The 18882-nt window shown below is 44.3% G+C and overlaps 1 protein-coding gene across 4 annotated transcripts in view; it reads left to right on the forward strand.

Annotated features, from left to right (window-relative positions):
- Positions 1-18882, forward strand: part of VTI1A (vesicle transport through interaction with t-SNAREs 1A) — a 343226-nt gene that overhangs the window by 3352 nt on the left and 320992 nt on the right. For all 4 annotated transcript variants that reach the window (XM_028512938.2, XM_028512939.2, XM_036027294.1 and 1 more), the window contains exons 2-3: positions 5695-5753; positions 10774-10884. In XM_028512938.2, the coding sequence (XP_028368739.1) occupies positions 5695-5753; positions 10774-10884 (170 nt within the window). The remainder of the gene's footprint in view (positions 1-5694; positions 5754-10773; positions 10885-18882) is intronic.

Here is an 18882-nt window from a genome sequence, read left to right on the forward strand (position 1 = left end):
GATGAATTCCAAGTTCAAGGGATACATTACAGGTGCAGAGGTTCCATTACATCAGCCAGGCTTCCTGAAGGACCTAAAACAACACGTTCTCTTGCAGTCAGTTGTATATGTTACCATTCACAGAGTGATAAATGGTCTATTGTGAATCCTGTCACTTTGTGGCTATAAGTCAGAAACGCCAAGAAACACATGATGGCAAATTGCTTAGATTCACACGTGGCACCAGGTCTGTTTAGGATCCCCTCTCTGTACCAGACGTGCAACCTCGGGCCAATTGCCTGGCCTTTCTAAGCCTGCTTCCTCCATCTGTGAAACTGGCAGAAGAGGGAAGAGTTGGTTTCAAACTTACAATGTTGTAAAATCAGATGAAATAAAACATGTAACATACTAGCGTGTTTTTCCCCCCAGAGAATGTCCATGATGAATTAGCCATCAGTGATGGATGTTAGTGCTACTGCTGAAGGCAAAAGCTAGTAGGGTTATTCAGGGCCCACCTCCTCAGACTTGGTTATATTAATTGAACTTTTAAAGGAAACTTGGACCTCAATTCTTGCTTCCTTTCTGTGCCTACACTAGAGTTAGGGGAGTCTCTCTCCCTACCCTTGAAGGGAGACAAAGGAAGGGAATTCAGGATATGAAGCTGGAATTGGGATTTTAACTTGAGATATCAAGGAAGGAGTCGGGGGGAGAATTGGGAATTGTGGGACTAGACAGCATCCTTTATGGGAGGCAATGCTCAAGTCTCACTGATTGGTCATGTTAAGCCCCAGAGACTTTTGGAGATCAGACATAGCTATGTACAAAAGAAACCACAAATGTTGACCCATGATTTCCTCTTGCCTTTGCAAGGTGGTTGTATTGAGAGACTTGAAAAAGTCTACCTTTATTTATGCATAATGTGGTTTACTTAAAATACACGTGGCTCTGGCACTGAGTGTGTACATGGTGTTGTTGAGCACCTGGAATGTGGCTACCTAGTGAAATGAGAATATTTTGGATGTTTCGAGTTAAATGTTCATACTAAAAAGATTATTAAAGCTAATTTCATTTGTTTCTTTTTACTTTTTCAAACGTGGCTACTAGAAAATTTAAAATTACATGTGACTTGCATGCACTACACTTCTGTTGTTCTAGAGAGTTAGAGTTGAAGGGATGGTTCCCGTTTTAATTCAGAAGTTCAGGGGCATAGTAAGATGAAGTAGAGTTGGTAGGATTTGAGCTAGGTACACACACCCACAACCACACTCTAATCCCAGGGGGGGACCTCTCTCCCTTCAATAACTTAGTTAACCTAAATAACGACTTCATTGATTTTTTAAAAATAAGCTTTTACTTTTAGAACAGGTTTAGACATATGAAAGTCAGGAAGATAATGATTAGAATCCGTCTATACCCCATGCCCAGCTTCCTCTGTTAACATCGTATGTTAAATATGTTGCAGCCAGTGGACCCATGGGGATACATTATTATTAGACGAGGTCCTCACTTTATCCACATTTCCTTAGTGTTTTATCTAATGTCCTTTCAGTATTCTAGGGCCCGATCCAGGATTCTACAAAACATTTGGCAGTCATGCTCCTTAGGTGCCTCTTAGCTGGGGCAGTTTCTCAGGCTCCCCCTTGCTTTCAATGACTTTACAGTTCAGAGGGGTTACTGGTCAGATCTTTCAGAGACTGTACCTCCCTTGGGATTTGCCTGATGTCTTTCTCATGGTCCCACTGGGGTTATAGGTTTTTGGGAGGAAGACAACAGAGGCAGAGCATCCTTTCCATCACACCGTATCAAGAGTACACGCCGTAACGGAACTTAGTACCGGTGCAAGCTTTGATCACCTGGCTGAGGTAGTGTTGGTCTGGTTTCTGTACAGTAAAGTTACTATCTTCCTCCTTTTCCATGCTGTTCGGAAGGAAAGCCTGTGCATCGCCCAAACTTAAGGCGTGAGGGTTGTGTTCCACCTCCTTAAAGACTCAGTATCTGTGTAAATTGCTCGGCACTCCTCTTTACAGGAGAGTTTTGTCTGTCCTCAGTTTACTTCCTTACTCAGTTACTCACGTATGTGGCCTCATGACAGTTGTTCTGCGCTTCGTCTTACATTCCAGCGCTTTCTTTTGTTGCTCAGACTGTCCCAGCTTTGACCACGGAGAGCCATTTCGGTTGGCTTCTGTCACCGTTCGATACACCCCCACCATGCAGGGCTGTTTTCCCTTTTAAGTGCGTCCTTACCTTCTTACTGTTAGAAGATACTCCAGAATCATCTTGTATTTTTCCTAAGTGTGTCCCAGAATCAGCCATTTCCCAGGGAGTCCTGTTTCGTTTTACTGAAAACTGGGGTGAGAAACCAAGGTCTGGACACCACGCCTGTTCATTGCTGCTTAGTGAGCTCTCTGTGCTGCATACCGAGTTCAGACAAAGGTGTGGCAAAAGGGGGCCCTATCTTCACGCAGCTGGAAATGAGGCTGCAGAGAAAACCGGTTTCTAATGACCATCAGGGCCACTCACTAGACAGAGCACAGAGGTGTAGGGATTCAGAAAGGACCAGTTGTGGCCCAGGAGATCACCTGGGAGCGTAGGTGGGACTCAACAGATAAAACCAGAGAAAGAGTATTTTATCAGAGATTGCAGTAAGTGGGTGCACTGGACACGCGTGTTTCTGATTGTCCAGACTCCTGTGCTTTATCTTTCGATGGCAGCACCTCTATTTCCCAGTGAGGAACCACCTGAACCCAGTCTCGGTGGAACTGACTGGCTGTCGTGCCCTGATCCAGGTCTGGAGGTGAACGTGTTACCAAGCAAGGACATCCAGAGAATTTTTGCTGCAAATTTAAATTTTGAGCAGAGTGAGCCAAGAAGAGAGCCCTTCGGAAGGAGTCTCAACACTGACCCATGGTGTTGCTGCTTGAGGCTCCTTATTGCAGGGACAGCCAGGGGGCTTCTGCTCCCTTGGTGCCCCGGGCCACCCTGGGGACTGTCCTTCTTGAGCCTGTGGGCTCTTTTTTCTGCTGACTTGCTGAGCCACCTCATATTATTCTAATAAACAACCCCTCCCCCTTTGGCTTAGATTAACCAGAATTAGTTCTGTTATAGTTGACCGAAGAACCCTAAGGGATGGCTTGAACAAAGCACAGAGCAGGGGGAGGAAAGAGGTTTGTTTGGGCAGTAATGGATGGCCTGTTTGGTTAGCATATAGAGTGCACACTGGAGAGCTGGTTGCCTGGGTTTGGAATGTGGAGGACCTTGACTGCTAGACTCAAGTGATCCACTCAAAGCGACATTGTAGGGAGATTATGTGGGGGAGGGGGGCCAGAGCGGAGACCAGGAAACCAGGGTGGTTGGTAGCGTAGTTTCTTTTGCAAGTACTTGCACTGGCCTATATTATTTATTATTCTATTAATGTCGCTTTTTGAGAATCGATTATTTGCCAGGCTCAGTGGTGGGTTTTACAATTATGAAGATGTTTAAAACAGAGTTCCTGTCTTCCCAGAGCCTCCAAGATAGAAGGTAAATCAGACTGGTGAGTGGGAGAGAGAAATCGTTAAGATTAGGTGAAAGGTTTGGCTGTTTTATGTGAGTGAAAACGTGGGGCTCTTTTTGTTGGGTTAGGAAAGGCTTCCCAGAGGCAGTGATTTCTGAAGAGAGTGTTGAATAGCAATTTGCCAGGTGATTACCATGGAGGTGGGCATAAACATTGGGATTGGAGGAGTGGAGTTCTGGAAATGTATCAGAATTAGTGATAAGGATTTAGGATCATAAATAGGGAATATGAAGGTTACTAAATGGGAGCAGATGCAATTGCCCAGGGACACAGATGACAGTCATAAGAGAAAACAGCAAGGACTAGACGTCAAGGATCACCCACAGTTAAAGGATGGGCTGAAAAAGAGGATGAGCAGCAGAGGACACTGAGACAGAAGTGTCATTGCAGCCAGGAGAGGAGAAAGTGACAGGCTGGGAGGAGCAGAATGCAAGGTGCCACAAGATTAAATAAAAATAGAACATGGAATGTCCATTAGTCTGGGCAAAGGAGAGGTCTGAGCCTTAAGTGAAGGTCACTCCAGCAGAGGGATGGGGTGCGGGCAAGGGCACAGGGAGGCACTGGGGAGACAGGGCAGGGAAGCGTGACTGCGGCTGGGAGGAGAGAGGCGTTAGTGGCGAAGGGGAGCAGAGGTCAAGGGAGGCTGCTTTTTCTGTCTGCCTTGTTAATGAGAAAACCTGGTGTCCATCAGTCCTGGAGGCCCACGGCATGGACTGGCATAACAGCTGAGTGCCTTAAGGAAAACAAGATGCTCCTTCCACTCTTTAAATATGGAATCTCACTCTTGGCCCAAGAGGGGCTTGCCTTAACTCACACTCTGCTCTGTCACAATAATATAGTGCGGTTTTACTCCATCTTGTGCCAGACACAAATTGACGTGTGCCAGAAGCAAATAAATTTGGGGCCATGTGCTAAAAGTTTAATTTGGCCCTATTTTAGGTTTAACTTTTTCAAAGAGAAGAAATCAAATTGAATTTTAATTCCAAATGTGCTTTTTTTTTTTTTTAGGGAAACATATTTAGAGTACACATAAAACATAGGACAGCTACCCTGTAAAAGGACAGGTTTGGGGTTAACAGAACATAATTATTATTCTTGTAAAATAATAATTCCTACGGAAGAGTCCCCACTTAGTGTTGATTGTTCCAGTGACAGGCTAGTCAGCTAGTAGGTGTTATGCTCACCTCAAATTGCGCTTTTCTTTTCTTTTTTTTTTTTTAAGATTTTATTTATGTATGTTTAGAGAGGGAAGGGAGGGAGAAAGAAAGAGAGAGAGAAACATCAATGTGCAGTTGCTGGGGGCCATGGCCTGCAACCTAGGCATGTGCCCTGACTGGGAATTGAACCTGTGATGCTTGATTCGCAGCCCGCGCTCAATCCACTGAGCTATGCCAGCCAGGGCTCAAATTGCACTTTTCTAGTCTGTTGTACTAGTCAGTCAGTAATCATTTTGGTTCCACATCGCAGAAACTCAACTTTAACAAAAACAAATGATTTAGAATGAGAGTAGGGGAATGTTTTCTGAAAATACCTGCCAGGACATGTCTCTTCTGGAAAAGGGAATGACAGTTCGGTTAGAGCTTGATTTTGGTCAAGTCTGAGCAAACCACATACAGAGACTTGGCACTTCCCATTTTAAAAGTAATTTCACTTGTATCAGCTTATTTCAATGAAAGATAATCCAGTTGTGACTGGTGTATCTCAGTTGGTTGGGCATCATCCCACAAAGCGAAAGGTCACCAGTTCGATTCCCAGTCAGGGCACATGCCTGGGTTGTGGGTCTCAGGTTTTAAATTGTATTTGTAAGTCAGTTATTCTCCATTTATTATAGTTAAGACTTTGCAGATTTCTCATGCTACCACTAAATCTGCTGTTATTGACACAGTCTCTTCTAAAGAACAAAATAATTTTTGGTTTCTCTTTAAAATGTTGTGGCATCCCGTAATCACTTGGGCACTCTGTTAGGGTATGTGTTTCCAGATAGCCTAGCATGAGTGGCTCCAGAGTGGTTTCTGACACGCCAGAGAATGACATGGTCGGTCGCCCGAGGTGGTAATCATCTCATCTGACTGAATGAATAGAAAGGAAAAAGTCATACAAAAATAGAGGTTTCTAAATACTAAATTATTTATATTCTTAGCAGTTTTCTGATATTGTTTCAGATGAGAAGAAACAGATGGTTGCCAATGTGGAGAAACAGCTTGAAGAAGCAAAAGAACTGGTATGTACAGACTCGGTAACATATTTTAACACACAGCCAGAGACATTTAAGCTGATGCCTTGGCCTATTTTATACATCGTAGAGATGGGAAATATGGCTAGTTAGCACTTTATAACCGAAAATTCATCTGTTTTTAAATTGAAGAGAATTTAATAGTTTCTTGGGATTTTATTTTTCTTAATCAAGGCGATTCATTAAATGTCCAGCTCTAATTTTTATTCCTCAATAATAGTTTTTATAATAGCTGTCAATAGTTTATGCTTGTCAAAAACATTCTGAGTACCAGACACAGCAGTAAGCATATTACTTGCTTTGTAATAGTACTTTTCACAAAAACTCTATGAGACAAGTACTATTTGTCAGAAACTGTTAAGGATCTGATTTTTTTCTACTCCCTCACTAATACTTGAGCTTGCCCTAATTTCATGGATGCTGATAGAAGACAAGAGATACCGAAGTCAGAGACAAAAGACTCTTATCACTCACAGCAAAAGCAGCTGCCAGAGTTGGAGCATTTTTACATTAGGTCCCTGAGCCCCGGCTCCTGCAGGGGGTGCTGCAGGGGGCCCTAGCCCGCCCCCTTGGTGGAACGCCTTACAGGAGAGGAACGAGGAGCCTGGGAAACACACTGCTTTACAGGAGCCTGGGAGCAAGCCTGCTCTTTGTCCCAGAGGGACACGGTAGTTCCTCCCCCAGGATGGCTCCCGGCAAATACAGCCTTGAGAAATGTTTGGGGAAAAGACTGGTTAGGGCCTTGCATTCTTGGCATGCCCAGCAAGGCTGAGAGGAGGCTGAGAAAACCATAGAGAAATGATTGTTCAACACTGTTGTTACACCCCTCCCCCCACTTGGTAGATGGGAAAACTAAGTCTTAGAAAGATTAAGTAACTTGTCTGATGTCCACACCCACTCAGTGGTGGAGTTAGAGTTTATCTATATGTAAACCCAGAGCTCTAGCTCCTCCACTATTTTTTAATATAAATACATTCACAAATCAGGGAACAAAAAATATTGTCCCAGTTTTTGGTTTTAAAAGCCAAATATTGCATGCAGGTATGATTCAACTTGTTACTGCAGTGTGGTCCTAGATGAATGTGTTGCTTTTCTAAGTACCGAAGGGTCTCCTTGGTGTTCCTTCAGTGCTACTTACTCATGTACTTAGGATGTTTTCCAAGGTGTGTTTCCATTAACTGGTCGTATCTATTCAAATGCGTTTGGGAAACTGTAGCTCAAACAGAGTTGGAGGTTGGGGACTTACTTGGTTGTTTCCCTACAGAACCTTCTTGGGCCCTAAAGTAGGCGAAGAGGTGTTATGAATCCCTAAGAAGGGACTATGGGGACAGCCAGAGCGTGGAGCATTTCTCAGGCTTATTCCTCAGGCTGAGTAATGTTTATTAACAGGAGCGGACGTGGCAGGGGGTGGGGGCAGGGGTCGCTGTTTTAGGGGTATATGGGAGGAACCGGTTGTTGCGCCCACTGCGCCGGACACATTTCCTCCGTGTCCCCGAGCGCGAAGACGGTGAGTTGCAGAGCTGCTGCTCTGTCTTCCCTGTCGCTGGTTCTTTTCTGACCGTCCGAATGTCTGATGCTCTCCATGCCCTAGAAGATCTACGCCTGTCTCTACAGTGGCAGCCTCGCTTCCAGTCTCCCCAGCTTCTCATGTTTGTGTCTCTTGAAAGTTTCCCTTTTCTTACAAATGCTTCTCCCATCCCCTCCCCTCCCCCTCCCTCTTTCCTCCCCCTCCCCCTTCCCCTCCCCTTCCCTCCCCTCCCCTTCCCTTCATATTCAGCTACTTCTGTCATGCTTCCTAGCCTTCTTGTACAAAGACTGACCGTTTACAAACCACAGCTGCCAGTCAGGACACCTCTTTCTTCCAGTTGGTGGGCTGGCTCGCCATAAAGATGTTTTAGATCTTGAGTTGACATCCTGTATTGTTGTTGAGTTCTCAGTATTAGGCTTTTTGCCATTAAAATTTGTGTTTTGGTATGTTTGACTTTTTAAAAATCCTAATGTGAGAATATACTTACTGATTTTAGAGAAAGAGAAAGGGTGGGGGTAGGGGAGGAACTCCGTCCCGCAGAGCTCCTCCAGGCCGCCGTGGATGAGAAATAAATCGTCCCGGACACAACCTTGTTGTTCTCGAGGGAAAGGCGGCAGCAGTTCCCTCTAGTGGGAAATGCCTGGAGCCCTTCTCCCAAAGGGCTTTTATCTGGAATGGTGTGTGTAGGTGTACACAGCATACATGCATGGCTCATCAATCCATGCCAGAAGGCTACAGTCATACAAAAACAGGTAGGAACACAGAGATCCATCATAGGTCAGGGTCTGTGAGTCATGCTGATGCCAGAGGGTCTGTAAGACGTGTTTCATGGGACAAGGAGCTTCCTCCTTATGCCCTGAACTTAAACGTCCAGTTCACATTACCGGGGCTATACCAAGCAAAGCAGGGGAAGTTTCAAAGGATACAATGTATTTATTCGGGCCTGATTCCCACAGGAACCCTCAGTCTTAGAGTCAGGTCATGCCTGCCACCTGCATTTTCACCTGGTTTTCCAGGGAGACTCACTAGCCCCTTTCAGACCCTGCTCTCACGGGGCTGCAACATCTGAAACTACAGAGAGTGGTCCCCAACAGTGGGGGAGAGAGAGAAAGGGAGACAGAGAGAGACGTCGTCATGAGAGAGAAACTTCGATTGGTTGCCTCCCGTACAAGCCCCAACTGGGGATCGAACCGCTACCTAGCTATGTGCCCTGACCAGACAGCTAACCCACTACCTTGTGGTATCCAGGATGATGCTCCAGACAACTGAGCCACCCAGCCAGGGCTGTCTTCTTTTGGATTCATCATTAGTTTGATGATGTTGGAAAGCTGGTCTCCTGATAACCAAGGCTTTCCTGCATCAAGAAGTATAAAACATAGTCGTGCCCTCATGGAGCTTCTACTCAGTTTTAGTTGTTACTAGCATGAAGAATTTTGTCTATGATATGTTTTCATGTTTGTTTAAAGTGATCAGAAAGCTGATTCACTAAATTCTGATGACATTCTTGTCAAGAACACTGTTCACTTTATCACATACTATCCTTTTGATGAGGACCTTGGGAGAAAAACTTTTTTAAAAATTTGACTTATTAGGATTAGGTGTCTTTCTGCTGAGTAATTGTTTTATATTAATCTCTTGGGCACCGCATGTTCCTCAGTGACCATGTCTTCCACTTTGCACTGGCCACGTGACCCTCAGGTGACAACGTAAAACAGGTGCTGCTAATTGCTTTTATTCCTGGTTTCCCTTGAGGTGCTTGTTGTGTGTTTCTTTTCTTCTTGCTTGCTTACTTTTAGTTTAGTTTCAGGTGTCCTTGTACAATTCTTTAAGCAAAAATGTACTTAAGTCTTGAATTTTCACTTACATGTACTTTCCAATGATTTTGTCTGGATGATCCTTTTCACATTGTCAGAATAAGTACTTACTGGTGATTTCAGAGAGGTGCTTTAAATAAGTGCCTTACTGTTTAATTTATGGGTGCTTCACATTTATGTTGAGACATGTCAATAATTTAAATGGTCACCGCTTAAATCAAGGCTAATTAAAATGACCTTTTTTTCTTTATTAAAATTGAGACCTGTTAGTTAAAACATGGTTTTACTGGCTTCCCTGTGCTCTACAATACTACAGTTAGTCAATCTCTAAAACTGGATAAGAGTTTTATTAGTGACAGGCTTTCAGTGTTCATGGAAATATGTATTAAAATGCGTTTATCAGACATAGTTTGAGCAAATTTGTTGTTTTCATTTTTTAATACCAAAGATAAATAAGTTACCTCTGATACCTTGTACCATGCTGGTTGCATGTTTTTTTTCTTCATCAGTAATCATCACTACTGTAGTTAACATTAATCCAGTGATTATCAAGTAAGGCACACTATTTTAAGCACATTATGGGGATTACCCCATTTCATCATCACAGCTGCCCTACAAAAGACATGCTGTTGTTAGCCCTGCGTGGTGTGGCTCAGTGGATGGAGTTTGAACCAAAGGGTTGCCTGTCCTTTTCCCAGTCAGGGCGCATGCCCAGGTTGCAGGCCAGGTCCCCAGTGCGGGCACACGAGAGGCAACTGCACACTGATGTTCCTCTCCCTCTCTTCCTCCCTCCCTTCTTCTCTCTAAAAGTAAATACATAAAATCTTTTAAAAAGAAAGATACACTGTTTTTAGAAGTGAGAAAACTAAGGCTCAGAGAAGCTAAGAAACCTGTCCAAGGTTGCGTGACTAATACGTGGTGGAGCCCACAGTGTGTGAATGCAGACACCTGACTAGAAGCCTGTGTCCTTGACCATCGTAATTCTGTATTGCTTCCCATTACCTGCTCATGTGTTGTATTCAAAGTGTTACGTGATGACAGGTGGTTAAAGAGTGCCCTGCTGTGATTTCAGTGGGCTTTGTGCAACTTAGCATATCGCTGTATCCATTTAACTTCAAACCAGCATGTTATAAAGTATAAGAGTCAGGCTGGAGGTTGAGATCACATGTTGGTCGGTATGTGCTGTTCCTGATCAGAAAAGACTTTCCAGAAGAATGTTTACCAAATGACTAAGGCTGGGCCAATGCTTTATGCTCAATGTCAGAAATAATGGTTTAGTTCATCTTCCCGTGTAGTTCTGTGGGTTTGGGGTCAGAAGACCAGCAGGTTGGACTGAATGATGGGATACTTCAAGTGCATCAAAATCATTATTATTATTAAGGATGTATGGATTAATGCATATGTTTTAATAGAAATTCTTGACAAGGTGAGAGCTTTGGTAGTCTGCATGTTACTAGGTAAGCACTCAGTCACTATTTATTCACCGAAACAAAAATTAAGGACACAAGTAGCCCCAGTGTTACTTGATTACAGACAGTTAGCTCCCTGGACCCGGTTCCTCGGCCATAAAATGAGGAACTGAAATTAAATCCTTTCAGCTCTCAACATCTGGTGAACTAGAGAAGAAGCATATGGTTTAAATCATGCTTTTCTCTCACCATTCCAGCTTGAACAGATGGATTTGGAAGTGCGAGAGATACCGCCCCAAAGCCGAGGGATGTACAGCAACAGGATGAGAAGCTACAAGCAAGAAATGGGAAAACTGGAAACAGATTTTGTGAGTCAAATTCCATCTTTTGTCATTTTTTCTGATCTTTAGACTGAATTTTTACTTACATTTTTGTCATTTCCTCCGCATGCCTGCCTCAGCACACTAAGTGGTTGCCGAGATCTGGAGGGAGGGGACGGTGGGCAGTGACTGTGCAGTGGGCACAGAGTTTCAGTTGTCCGAAGTGAAACGTTCTAGAGGTTGGAGGCTCAACAGTGTGAATGCATTTAACACTACTGAACTCTGCACTTAAAAATGGTTAAGATGGCCCTGGCTGGCATAGCTCAGTGGATTGAGCACAGGCTGTGAACCAAAGTATCGCAGGGTTGATTCCCAGCCAGGTTACATGCCAGGGTTTGCAGGCCACGGCCCCCAGCAACCACACATTCATGTTTCTCTCTCTCTTTCTCCCTCCCTTCCCTCTATAAAAAAATAATAAAAAATTTAAAGAAATGGTTAAGATGGCAAATTTTATGTTATATGTAATTTACCAGAATTCAAAATTGTAAAAAAAGATCCAGATAAGGAAAGACCTGAGCTTTATCTGTGAGTGACAGGACTCATGTGTTGGCACAAAAAGCAACTGTATTTCTGACCTTGGCCTCCAAATTCATAAAGGAAGTCAAGGATTTATAAAGGTCTTTCTGCCTCTGTTCGTGCCTCAGGTGTTTCAGAAGCTACAACTTAAGACTACAACATATCTTTCCACTACAGGGCCAGAGGTGCCAGACATGGTAGAAATTCCAGTGTCTAGAAATAGGGTAATTTGCATGTTTGCATATTTAGTTTATATGTCAAAGGATATTTTCCCAAGAATTTGAGATAGGCTATGTTAGTCCTGTGATGCAGTTGCCTTTTAAATTGTGCCTCTAGTAATTAAAATAATTAGATTTTATGATGGACCTAGATGTGAAAAGAAATGGAACCCCTTGCTTCTATGCTGTGTATTAGATAAATCTTCTATATCTGCTTTGTGAAAGGTAGGTTCTCTCAGCAAGAATATCAGGTATGGTAAGGGCATTGGATTTATTTGAGAATTGAACAACTCATATTTAAACTTAGAACAACTTCTGATTAAAGTCTCATTTGTTTCAATACAAATGTTGAAAGTGAAATAAAATATTTATAAGGATTATTTTAGTTTGCTCATCTCATTTTTATGAAACTCTTTTCCAATGATTTTTCTCTTGGTTTCTAAAACAATGAAGTATATTAGTTTTCTAGGGCTGTTACAACAAAGTACCACAGATTGTGTGGCTTCAAAACCAGGATTCACTTTCTCACAGTTCTGAGGCTGGAGGGCAGAGGTCAAGGTGTTGGCAGGGGCTGTTTCTGCTGCAGCCTCTCTCCTTGGCTGGCAGATGGCCGTGCTCTCACTCTGTCTTCACACGGTCTTTCCTCCGTTTTAATTCCTCTGTTTTACTGTGTCTTAATTTCTTCTTCTCGTGAGGAAGCCAGTCACCCGCTGGATGAAGGCCCACCCTAATGACTTCAGCGTGACTCGGCTAACTCTTTACAGACCCCGTGTCCAAGCACGCTCACGTTGGGAAGTGCTCGGGTCAGCATGTCAGTACATGAACTGGGGGAGACACGATTCAGCCCAGAACACTGAATTTAGTTTTGTTCTTTTCCAATCAAAACAAAAATTTTTTTTTTCAGGAATTAAACTGCTTCTGTGGCTTACAGATTAGCTAACCCAATCTTCAGGAGTTTCCTTCTTTTTTTCCTCCTGAAGAGTATGATCCTGGGTAGGTTCTTTCAGGTATTTGGATATTGCATGGTTGGATACGTATTTCTCAGGTGTACTTTCTGTTCAAAATAAAAATAGCGCCAGCAAGTGTGAACGGAGCATTTCTGCTCCAGGCTGTCACTAATAATTCATGTGTTTACGTGGATATGTGCTACCACGGCTTTCTTCTGTGTCAGGGAACATCATCACGAAGTGCTTCAACATGTTTCACTTTACGGTATGAAGAGTAGACAGCAGGTGTGGATCGCTCTCCCCGTTTTACGCATGGTAGAATGAAGAGGTTCAGATTGATTATGGATTTCATTCAACGAGTCTTTCTTGAACCCTGTGGTCGTTCAGGTACAGTTTTAGGTGCTGGAAAGACACCTTTAAGATAAAGTTCTTGCTCTCGTGGAATTTAAATTCTAGTGACAATGACAAGAAATAAATGAATGCACATAACGTGTATACACAGCATGATCTCAGGTAGTTATAAATGCTGTAAGTAAAAATAAAGTGATTTTGGTCAAAATGGGGGTGTAGGTTCACATGCCATGCCTCTGTGTGCAACTGTAGAAAAAAATACAGCCGTACTGCTTCTTGGACTTCCGGCAAGATAGAGGAATAGGTGGACGCACCGTATCTCCTCGCACAACCAAGAACAGAACCACAATAATTTACAACAATGATTTGCAGTCATAATATCAGAAGTGTCAGAGGATTTATCTAAATGGAAGTCGGACAGCCAAGAAGTTGAAGTAGACCCGTACATCCAGACTGGTAGGGGATGACGAGCCGAGCGAGCAGGCGCGGGGCTGGCGCGGATCGCAGGCGCGCGTAGGTCGGGGGAAATTTGGCGCAAAATCGGCGCGACAGCAATCTGGGGCGCGGGAGCTCAGCGGTGCAGCCGTGATCCCTGAGTACGCAGGCGGCGGCTGGGGGGATCAGTGGGGCAGCAATTGTGGACCAGGGCAGAGCTCACGGCCCAGAAGCCCAGGGAAGTGTCTGGCTCCAGGAGAACGGAACGGTCGCCATTGATCCCTCCTGTCCCCGTTCCCGCCCCTGCCCCCACATATAATGTCACAAGCTAGTGACTGGGGCGCCCAGCCCCGGTGAACACCTAAGGCTCCGCCCCCCACCGTAACAAGAGTGACCAGACCGGAGAAAAAATAAATAAATAATTAAATAATAGGAGAGACAGGGAAAGACGTAAGACATGTTTCCAGCAGAACAGATCAGTCCCCCAGGACTCATCCTTTTGAGTGACCAAGAAATAGCCAATCTATCAGATGCACAGTTCAAAACACTGGTGATCAGGAAGTTCACGGAACTGGTTGATTTTGGATGCAAATTACATGAAAAAATGCAGATTACCATAAAAGGGATGCAGGAAGACACATGGAGGAGAGCCAATTGTGAAAGGAAGGAATCTGAGTCTCAAAACAACACAGTGGACCAGAAGGAAGATAGAATCAACCAAGCAGGAAAGCATGATGAAATAAGAATTCAAAAAATCGAAGAAAAGCTTAAGACCATCGAGGACACCTTTAAACGTTCCAACATCTGAATTATAGGGGCACCAGAAGGGGAGGACCAACAAGTGGAAAAGTTATTTGAACAAATAATAAAGGAGAACTTCCCCAAACTGGCAAAGGGAACAGTCTTCCAAGAAATCCAAGGAGCGCAGAGAGCCCCAAAGAAGTTGGACCCAAGAAGAAACACACCAAGGCACATCATCATTACACTAGCCAAGGTAAAAACGAAGGAGAGAATCCTAGAAGCAGCAAGAGATAAGGGGACAGTAACCTACAAAGGAGTTCCCATCAGACTGTCAGCTGATTTCTCCAAAGAGACCTTACAGGCAAGAAGGGGCTGGGAAGAAATATTCCAAGTCATGAAAGACAAGGACCTACATCCCAGATTGCTCTATCCAGCAAAGCTCTCATTTAGAATGGAAGAGAAGATAAAGTGCTTTTCAGATAAGGTCAAATTAAAGGAGTTCATCATCACCAAGCCCTTACTTTATGAAATGCTAAAGGGACTTATCTAAGAAAAGAAGATAAAGAAAAGACATGTATAGTAAAAGGACAGCAAACTCACAATTATTAACAACCACACCTAAAGCAAAACCAAAAGAAACTAAGTAAACAACTAGAATAGGAACAGAACCACAGAAATAGAGGGCACAAGGGGGGGCTAGCAGTAGGGGTGGGAGGAGGAGAGAGGGGGAAAAGGTATAGAGAATAAGTAGCATAGAATGTAGGTTGAAAATAGATAGGGGGAGGGCAAGAATAGTACGGGAAATGTAGAAACTAAAGAACTCATAAGTATGACACATGGACATGGACTAAAGGGGGGGAACGTGGGTGGGAGAGGGGGCACAGGGTGGAGGGGAGTGAAGGGGGAAATGGGACAACTGTAATAGCATAATCAATAAAATGTATTAAAAAAAATACAGCCGTACTACAAAACAGGTATCACCCAGACTGTCAGAAAATTGAGCTGTATGGAAGTCTGACAACCAAGGATTTAATAAAGCCACATTCATCCCAGATAGGTAGGAGGGGCCAAGACACGGAGAGGTGTAGAGACACGGAGAGGTGTAGAGACACAGAGTGGTGAGAGAGGCGCGGAGATGGGGATGTCTGGTCCCAAAGCCTCTTGTGGTGGATTAAAAATGGGAGGGACACCTCAGGAGTGAGGGATCCCAGCCCCAGACCCGACCATCCAGCCCAGGGTCCCAGCACCAAGAAGATAAGTCCAAATAACCTCTGGCTGTAAAAACCAGTGGGGATTGGGTGGTGGAAGAAACTACCTCCTCTTAAATGACCCACAACAGACTTAGGACTCATGCAGACCCACCGCTGTGGGATTCAGCACCAGAGCGACAGCTGAAAGGGCACCAGTGGCATATGGGAGAGAGTCAAGTGTGAGTGGGGAGACAGCTTCCTCCCTCACGATACTCCAGAGGCCAGGCAGCGGCATTGTCCCCTGTGTGGGCCCTCCCCCACACAGAGCATCAGAATGGTGACAGGGGTTGCCCTGCCCTGGTGATTGCCTAACTCTCCTCCCCATACAATTTAATAGATGCACTAAGACAGGGAGTCAAAGCAGCTCTACCTAATACACAGAAACAACACAGGGAGGCTGCCAAAATAAGGAGACAAAGAAACATGGCCCAAATGGGGGAAAAAAAATCCCAAAACGAAAAACAGAACAAAACTCCAGAAAAAGAACTAAACGAAATGGAGATAAGCAGCCTATCAGAGGCAGGGTTCAAAACACTGGTTATCAGGATGCTCCAGGAACTCATTGGGTACTTCAACACCATAAAAAAGACCCAGGCAGAAATGAACATTGTATTAAGTGAAATGAAAAATCTACAGGAAACCAACAGTGAAGAGGATGAAGCTGAGAATCAAATCAACAATTTGGAATACAAGGAAGGAAAAAGCATTCAATTAGAAAAGCAGGAAGAAAAAAGAATTCAAAAAAAGTTAGGAGACGCTTAGGAATCTCTGGGACATCTTTAAATGTACCAAGATCCAACTCATAGGGGTGCCAGAAGGAGAAGAAGAAGAACAAGAAATTGCAAACTTACTTGAAAAAAAAAAAAAAAGGAAAGATGACTTCCCTAATTTGTTGAAGGAAATAGACAGACAAGTCCAGGAAGCACAGAGAGTCCCAAAGAAGATGGACAGAAAGAGGACCACATCAAGACACATCATAATTAAAATGCTAAAAGTTAAAGAGAGAATCTTCAAAACTGCAAGAGAAATGCAGAGTCACCTACAAAGGAGTTCCCAGAAGACAGTCAGCTGATTTCTCAAAAGAAACTTTGCAGGCTAGAAGAGACTGGCAAGAAGTATTCAAAGTGATGAAAAGCAAGGACCTACAACCTAGATTACTCTAGCCAGCACAGCTACCATTTAGCATGGAAGGGCAGATAAAGGGCTTCCCAGACAAGATAAAACTAAAGGAGTTCATCATCACCGAGCCATTATATGAAATGCTAAAGGGAATTATATATGTATATATAAAACAAAAAGAAGGTCAAAATGACGAATATTAAAATGGCAATAAATTTACAACTATCAATACAAAAGTGAGTAAATAAAAATAGGAGAGTGACTAGCAGCGTGGGTGTGGCTGTTTTTGCGAGATGTGCCCTGTGACTCGCCTGAGCCAGGAAGAGGTGCAGGAGCTTACAGAGGGAGGCAGAAGAAGGACCTGCGAGGGCATGGCAGGCGTGGTAAAGAGCTTGGTGTCTCCTCTCGGTTGGTGAGAAGCTATTGGCGGGCTTTGAAAAGTGACTGGTCCTTTGAGTCCTGGTTTACAGCTTTCTCCACTCTACCATGCTATATATAGTACATGAGGCGTTTGAATGGAGGGTGGGAAAATTTACATGATTCTCTCTTATTCCTCTTTTCTTTTTTATAGTTAATTTTAAAATTATTATTTAAAAGGTTTTATTTACTTTTAGAGAGAGGGAGGGAAAAAGAGAAGGAGGAGAGAAACATTGATGTGAGAGAGAAACATGGATTGACTTCTTGTTGCACACACCCTGACCAGGGATTGAACCTGCAACCCAGGCATGTGGCCTGACCAGGAGTTGGACTGGCAACGATTTGCTTTGTGAGATGACTTCCAACCAACTGAGCCACACCAGTCAGGACTGGTTTTTTTTTTTTTTTTAATTTTTTGAATGAATGAAGAATATCTTTTTAAAGATATTTGGTAACTTTCTTATGGTGATATACCATACCTTGAAATATTGAATCTCAAGAAAAAATAGCAGAATTGGTTCTTTATCTGTCCTTTGTGCCAGTGTTCCCTTGCTTTTTTCCTTGGGCCTCTTCCTCCTCTGTCTTCCCGCTCATGCCTGGGTTCTTCCCGCTGCTTCTCACCTACCCCACTGTCTTACTCCATGAAGTGTCGCTCACTCCTGTGGATTCAGGACCACTTCTGTTCTAACCTGTACTTTTAGCCCAGACTTCTCTATAGCTCTAGATTCATATTTCTTACTACTTACTGGATACTTCTTCCAGAGTTCATAAAACACAAACACTTAAATTTGACAAGTACTCATCACTCCCGGGCTAATCGTTTTGGTTGTTCCCTCTCCACCACCTTGCACATCCAGTTGGTCACTGAGAATTAAGTCTGTCCCGTAACTGTCTCCTGCTTTTGTCTCTGCTGCTGGACACCTTCATGTCTCTCCACCTGGATGTTCGTAGTAGCCTTTTCTCCTTTTAGTCTTCCCCCACTTAAACCGCCCTCCGCACCACCTCAGAATTCTCTCTCTAACACACCATCCAGGTATGATCCCCTGTCCCACAAGATCCTATGGCGTCCCCTTTGCCCGCTGAGTAAAATCTAGGTCAGCCTCTAGGCTCTCTCCTCTGTTCCGTTGCTTCTTCACATGCCCAGTAACTTATTATCGTGTGCTTGATACCGTGGCTTGCGCGTGGTTAAAAGCCTGGATTTTGTCGTTCTCCTTCAGAGCAGTGCACCTCAGTCCTTTTTTCTTTATGACATTGGCATGGCACCTCTAAGGAACCTTACCCTCTTTCCACCACCCCCCGACCCGCCATGAGATTGTAATTCCACAGATATTCTGTGTGCTTGTACATTTTTGTCATATCTAAGATTCTCCATCCTCCCAAGAACCAGTGTTTGCCTCCGTGGGCGTGATAGCGCCTCTGTTGACAGTGCATGTTTTAGGGAACGTGGGGCTTTATCTGGGCCAGCAGATCACTGACTGACAGGCCAGGCTGAGCCTTTCAGGGCTCATCCCTAAGCTTTGCCAGGACACGTCAGGGGCCGTTCTGCTTTGAGCTGTGGCCTTTGGGTTCCATTTGATGACTGGAGCATTCCGGGAATGCCCCACCCTCTGACTGGTCAGAATTCTGTCTCCCTGCTTCGGTGACCTCCAGGATCTCCACTTTATCCACGGCTCCCCAATACGTGGTCTCGGCAAGACTTAATGGGATCGCACTCTCTGCGCATGCAAGTCCGTTTTCATCGATTTCTGAAGCCCCTTCCCTGAGTGGCTCCCTTCCCTGCTGAACCTCATCCATCTCGGCAGGCCCGGCCGCAGTGCCGGCCTCCTGAGCGCCGTGCTCCTCGGGCGCCGCCCCCACGCTGTGATGGAAAGCACTCACGTGGCTGAGAGTCATGGCAATTGAAGGGCTCACGTCAATCAAGGGTTTCCCTTCCCCGAGGGGCTGCAGTCTGTTGTCCAGGTTTTGATAACAATGGCTTCATCCGCTTTGTCC

This window comes from Phyllostomus discolor, chromosome 5, assembly GCF_004126475.2.
Source record: "Phyllostomus discolor isolate MPI-MPIP mPhyDis1 chromosome 5, mPhyDis1.pri.v3, whole genome shotgun sequence".
NCBI lineage: Eukaryota > Metazoa > Chordata > Mammalia > Chiroptera > Phyllostomidae > Phyllostomus > Phyllostomus discolor.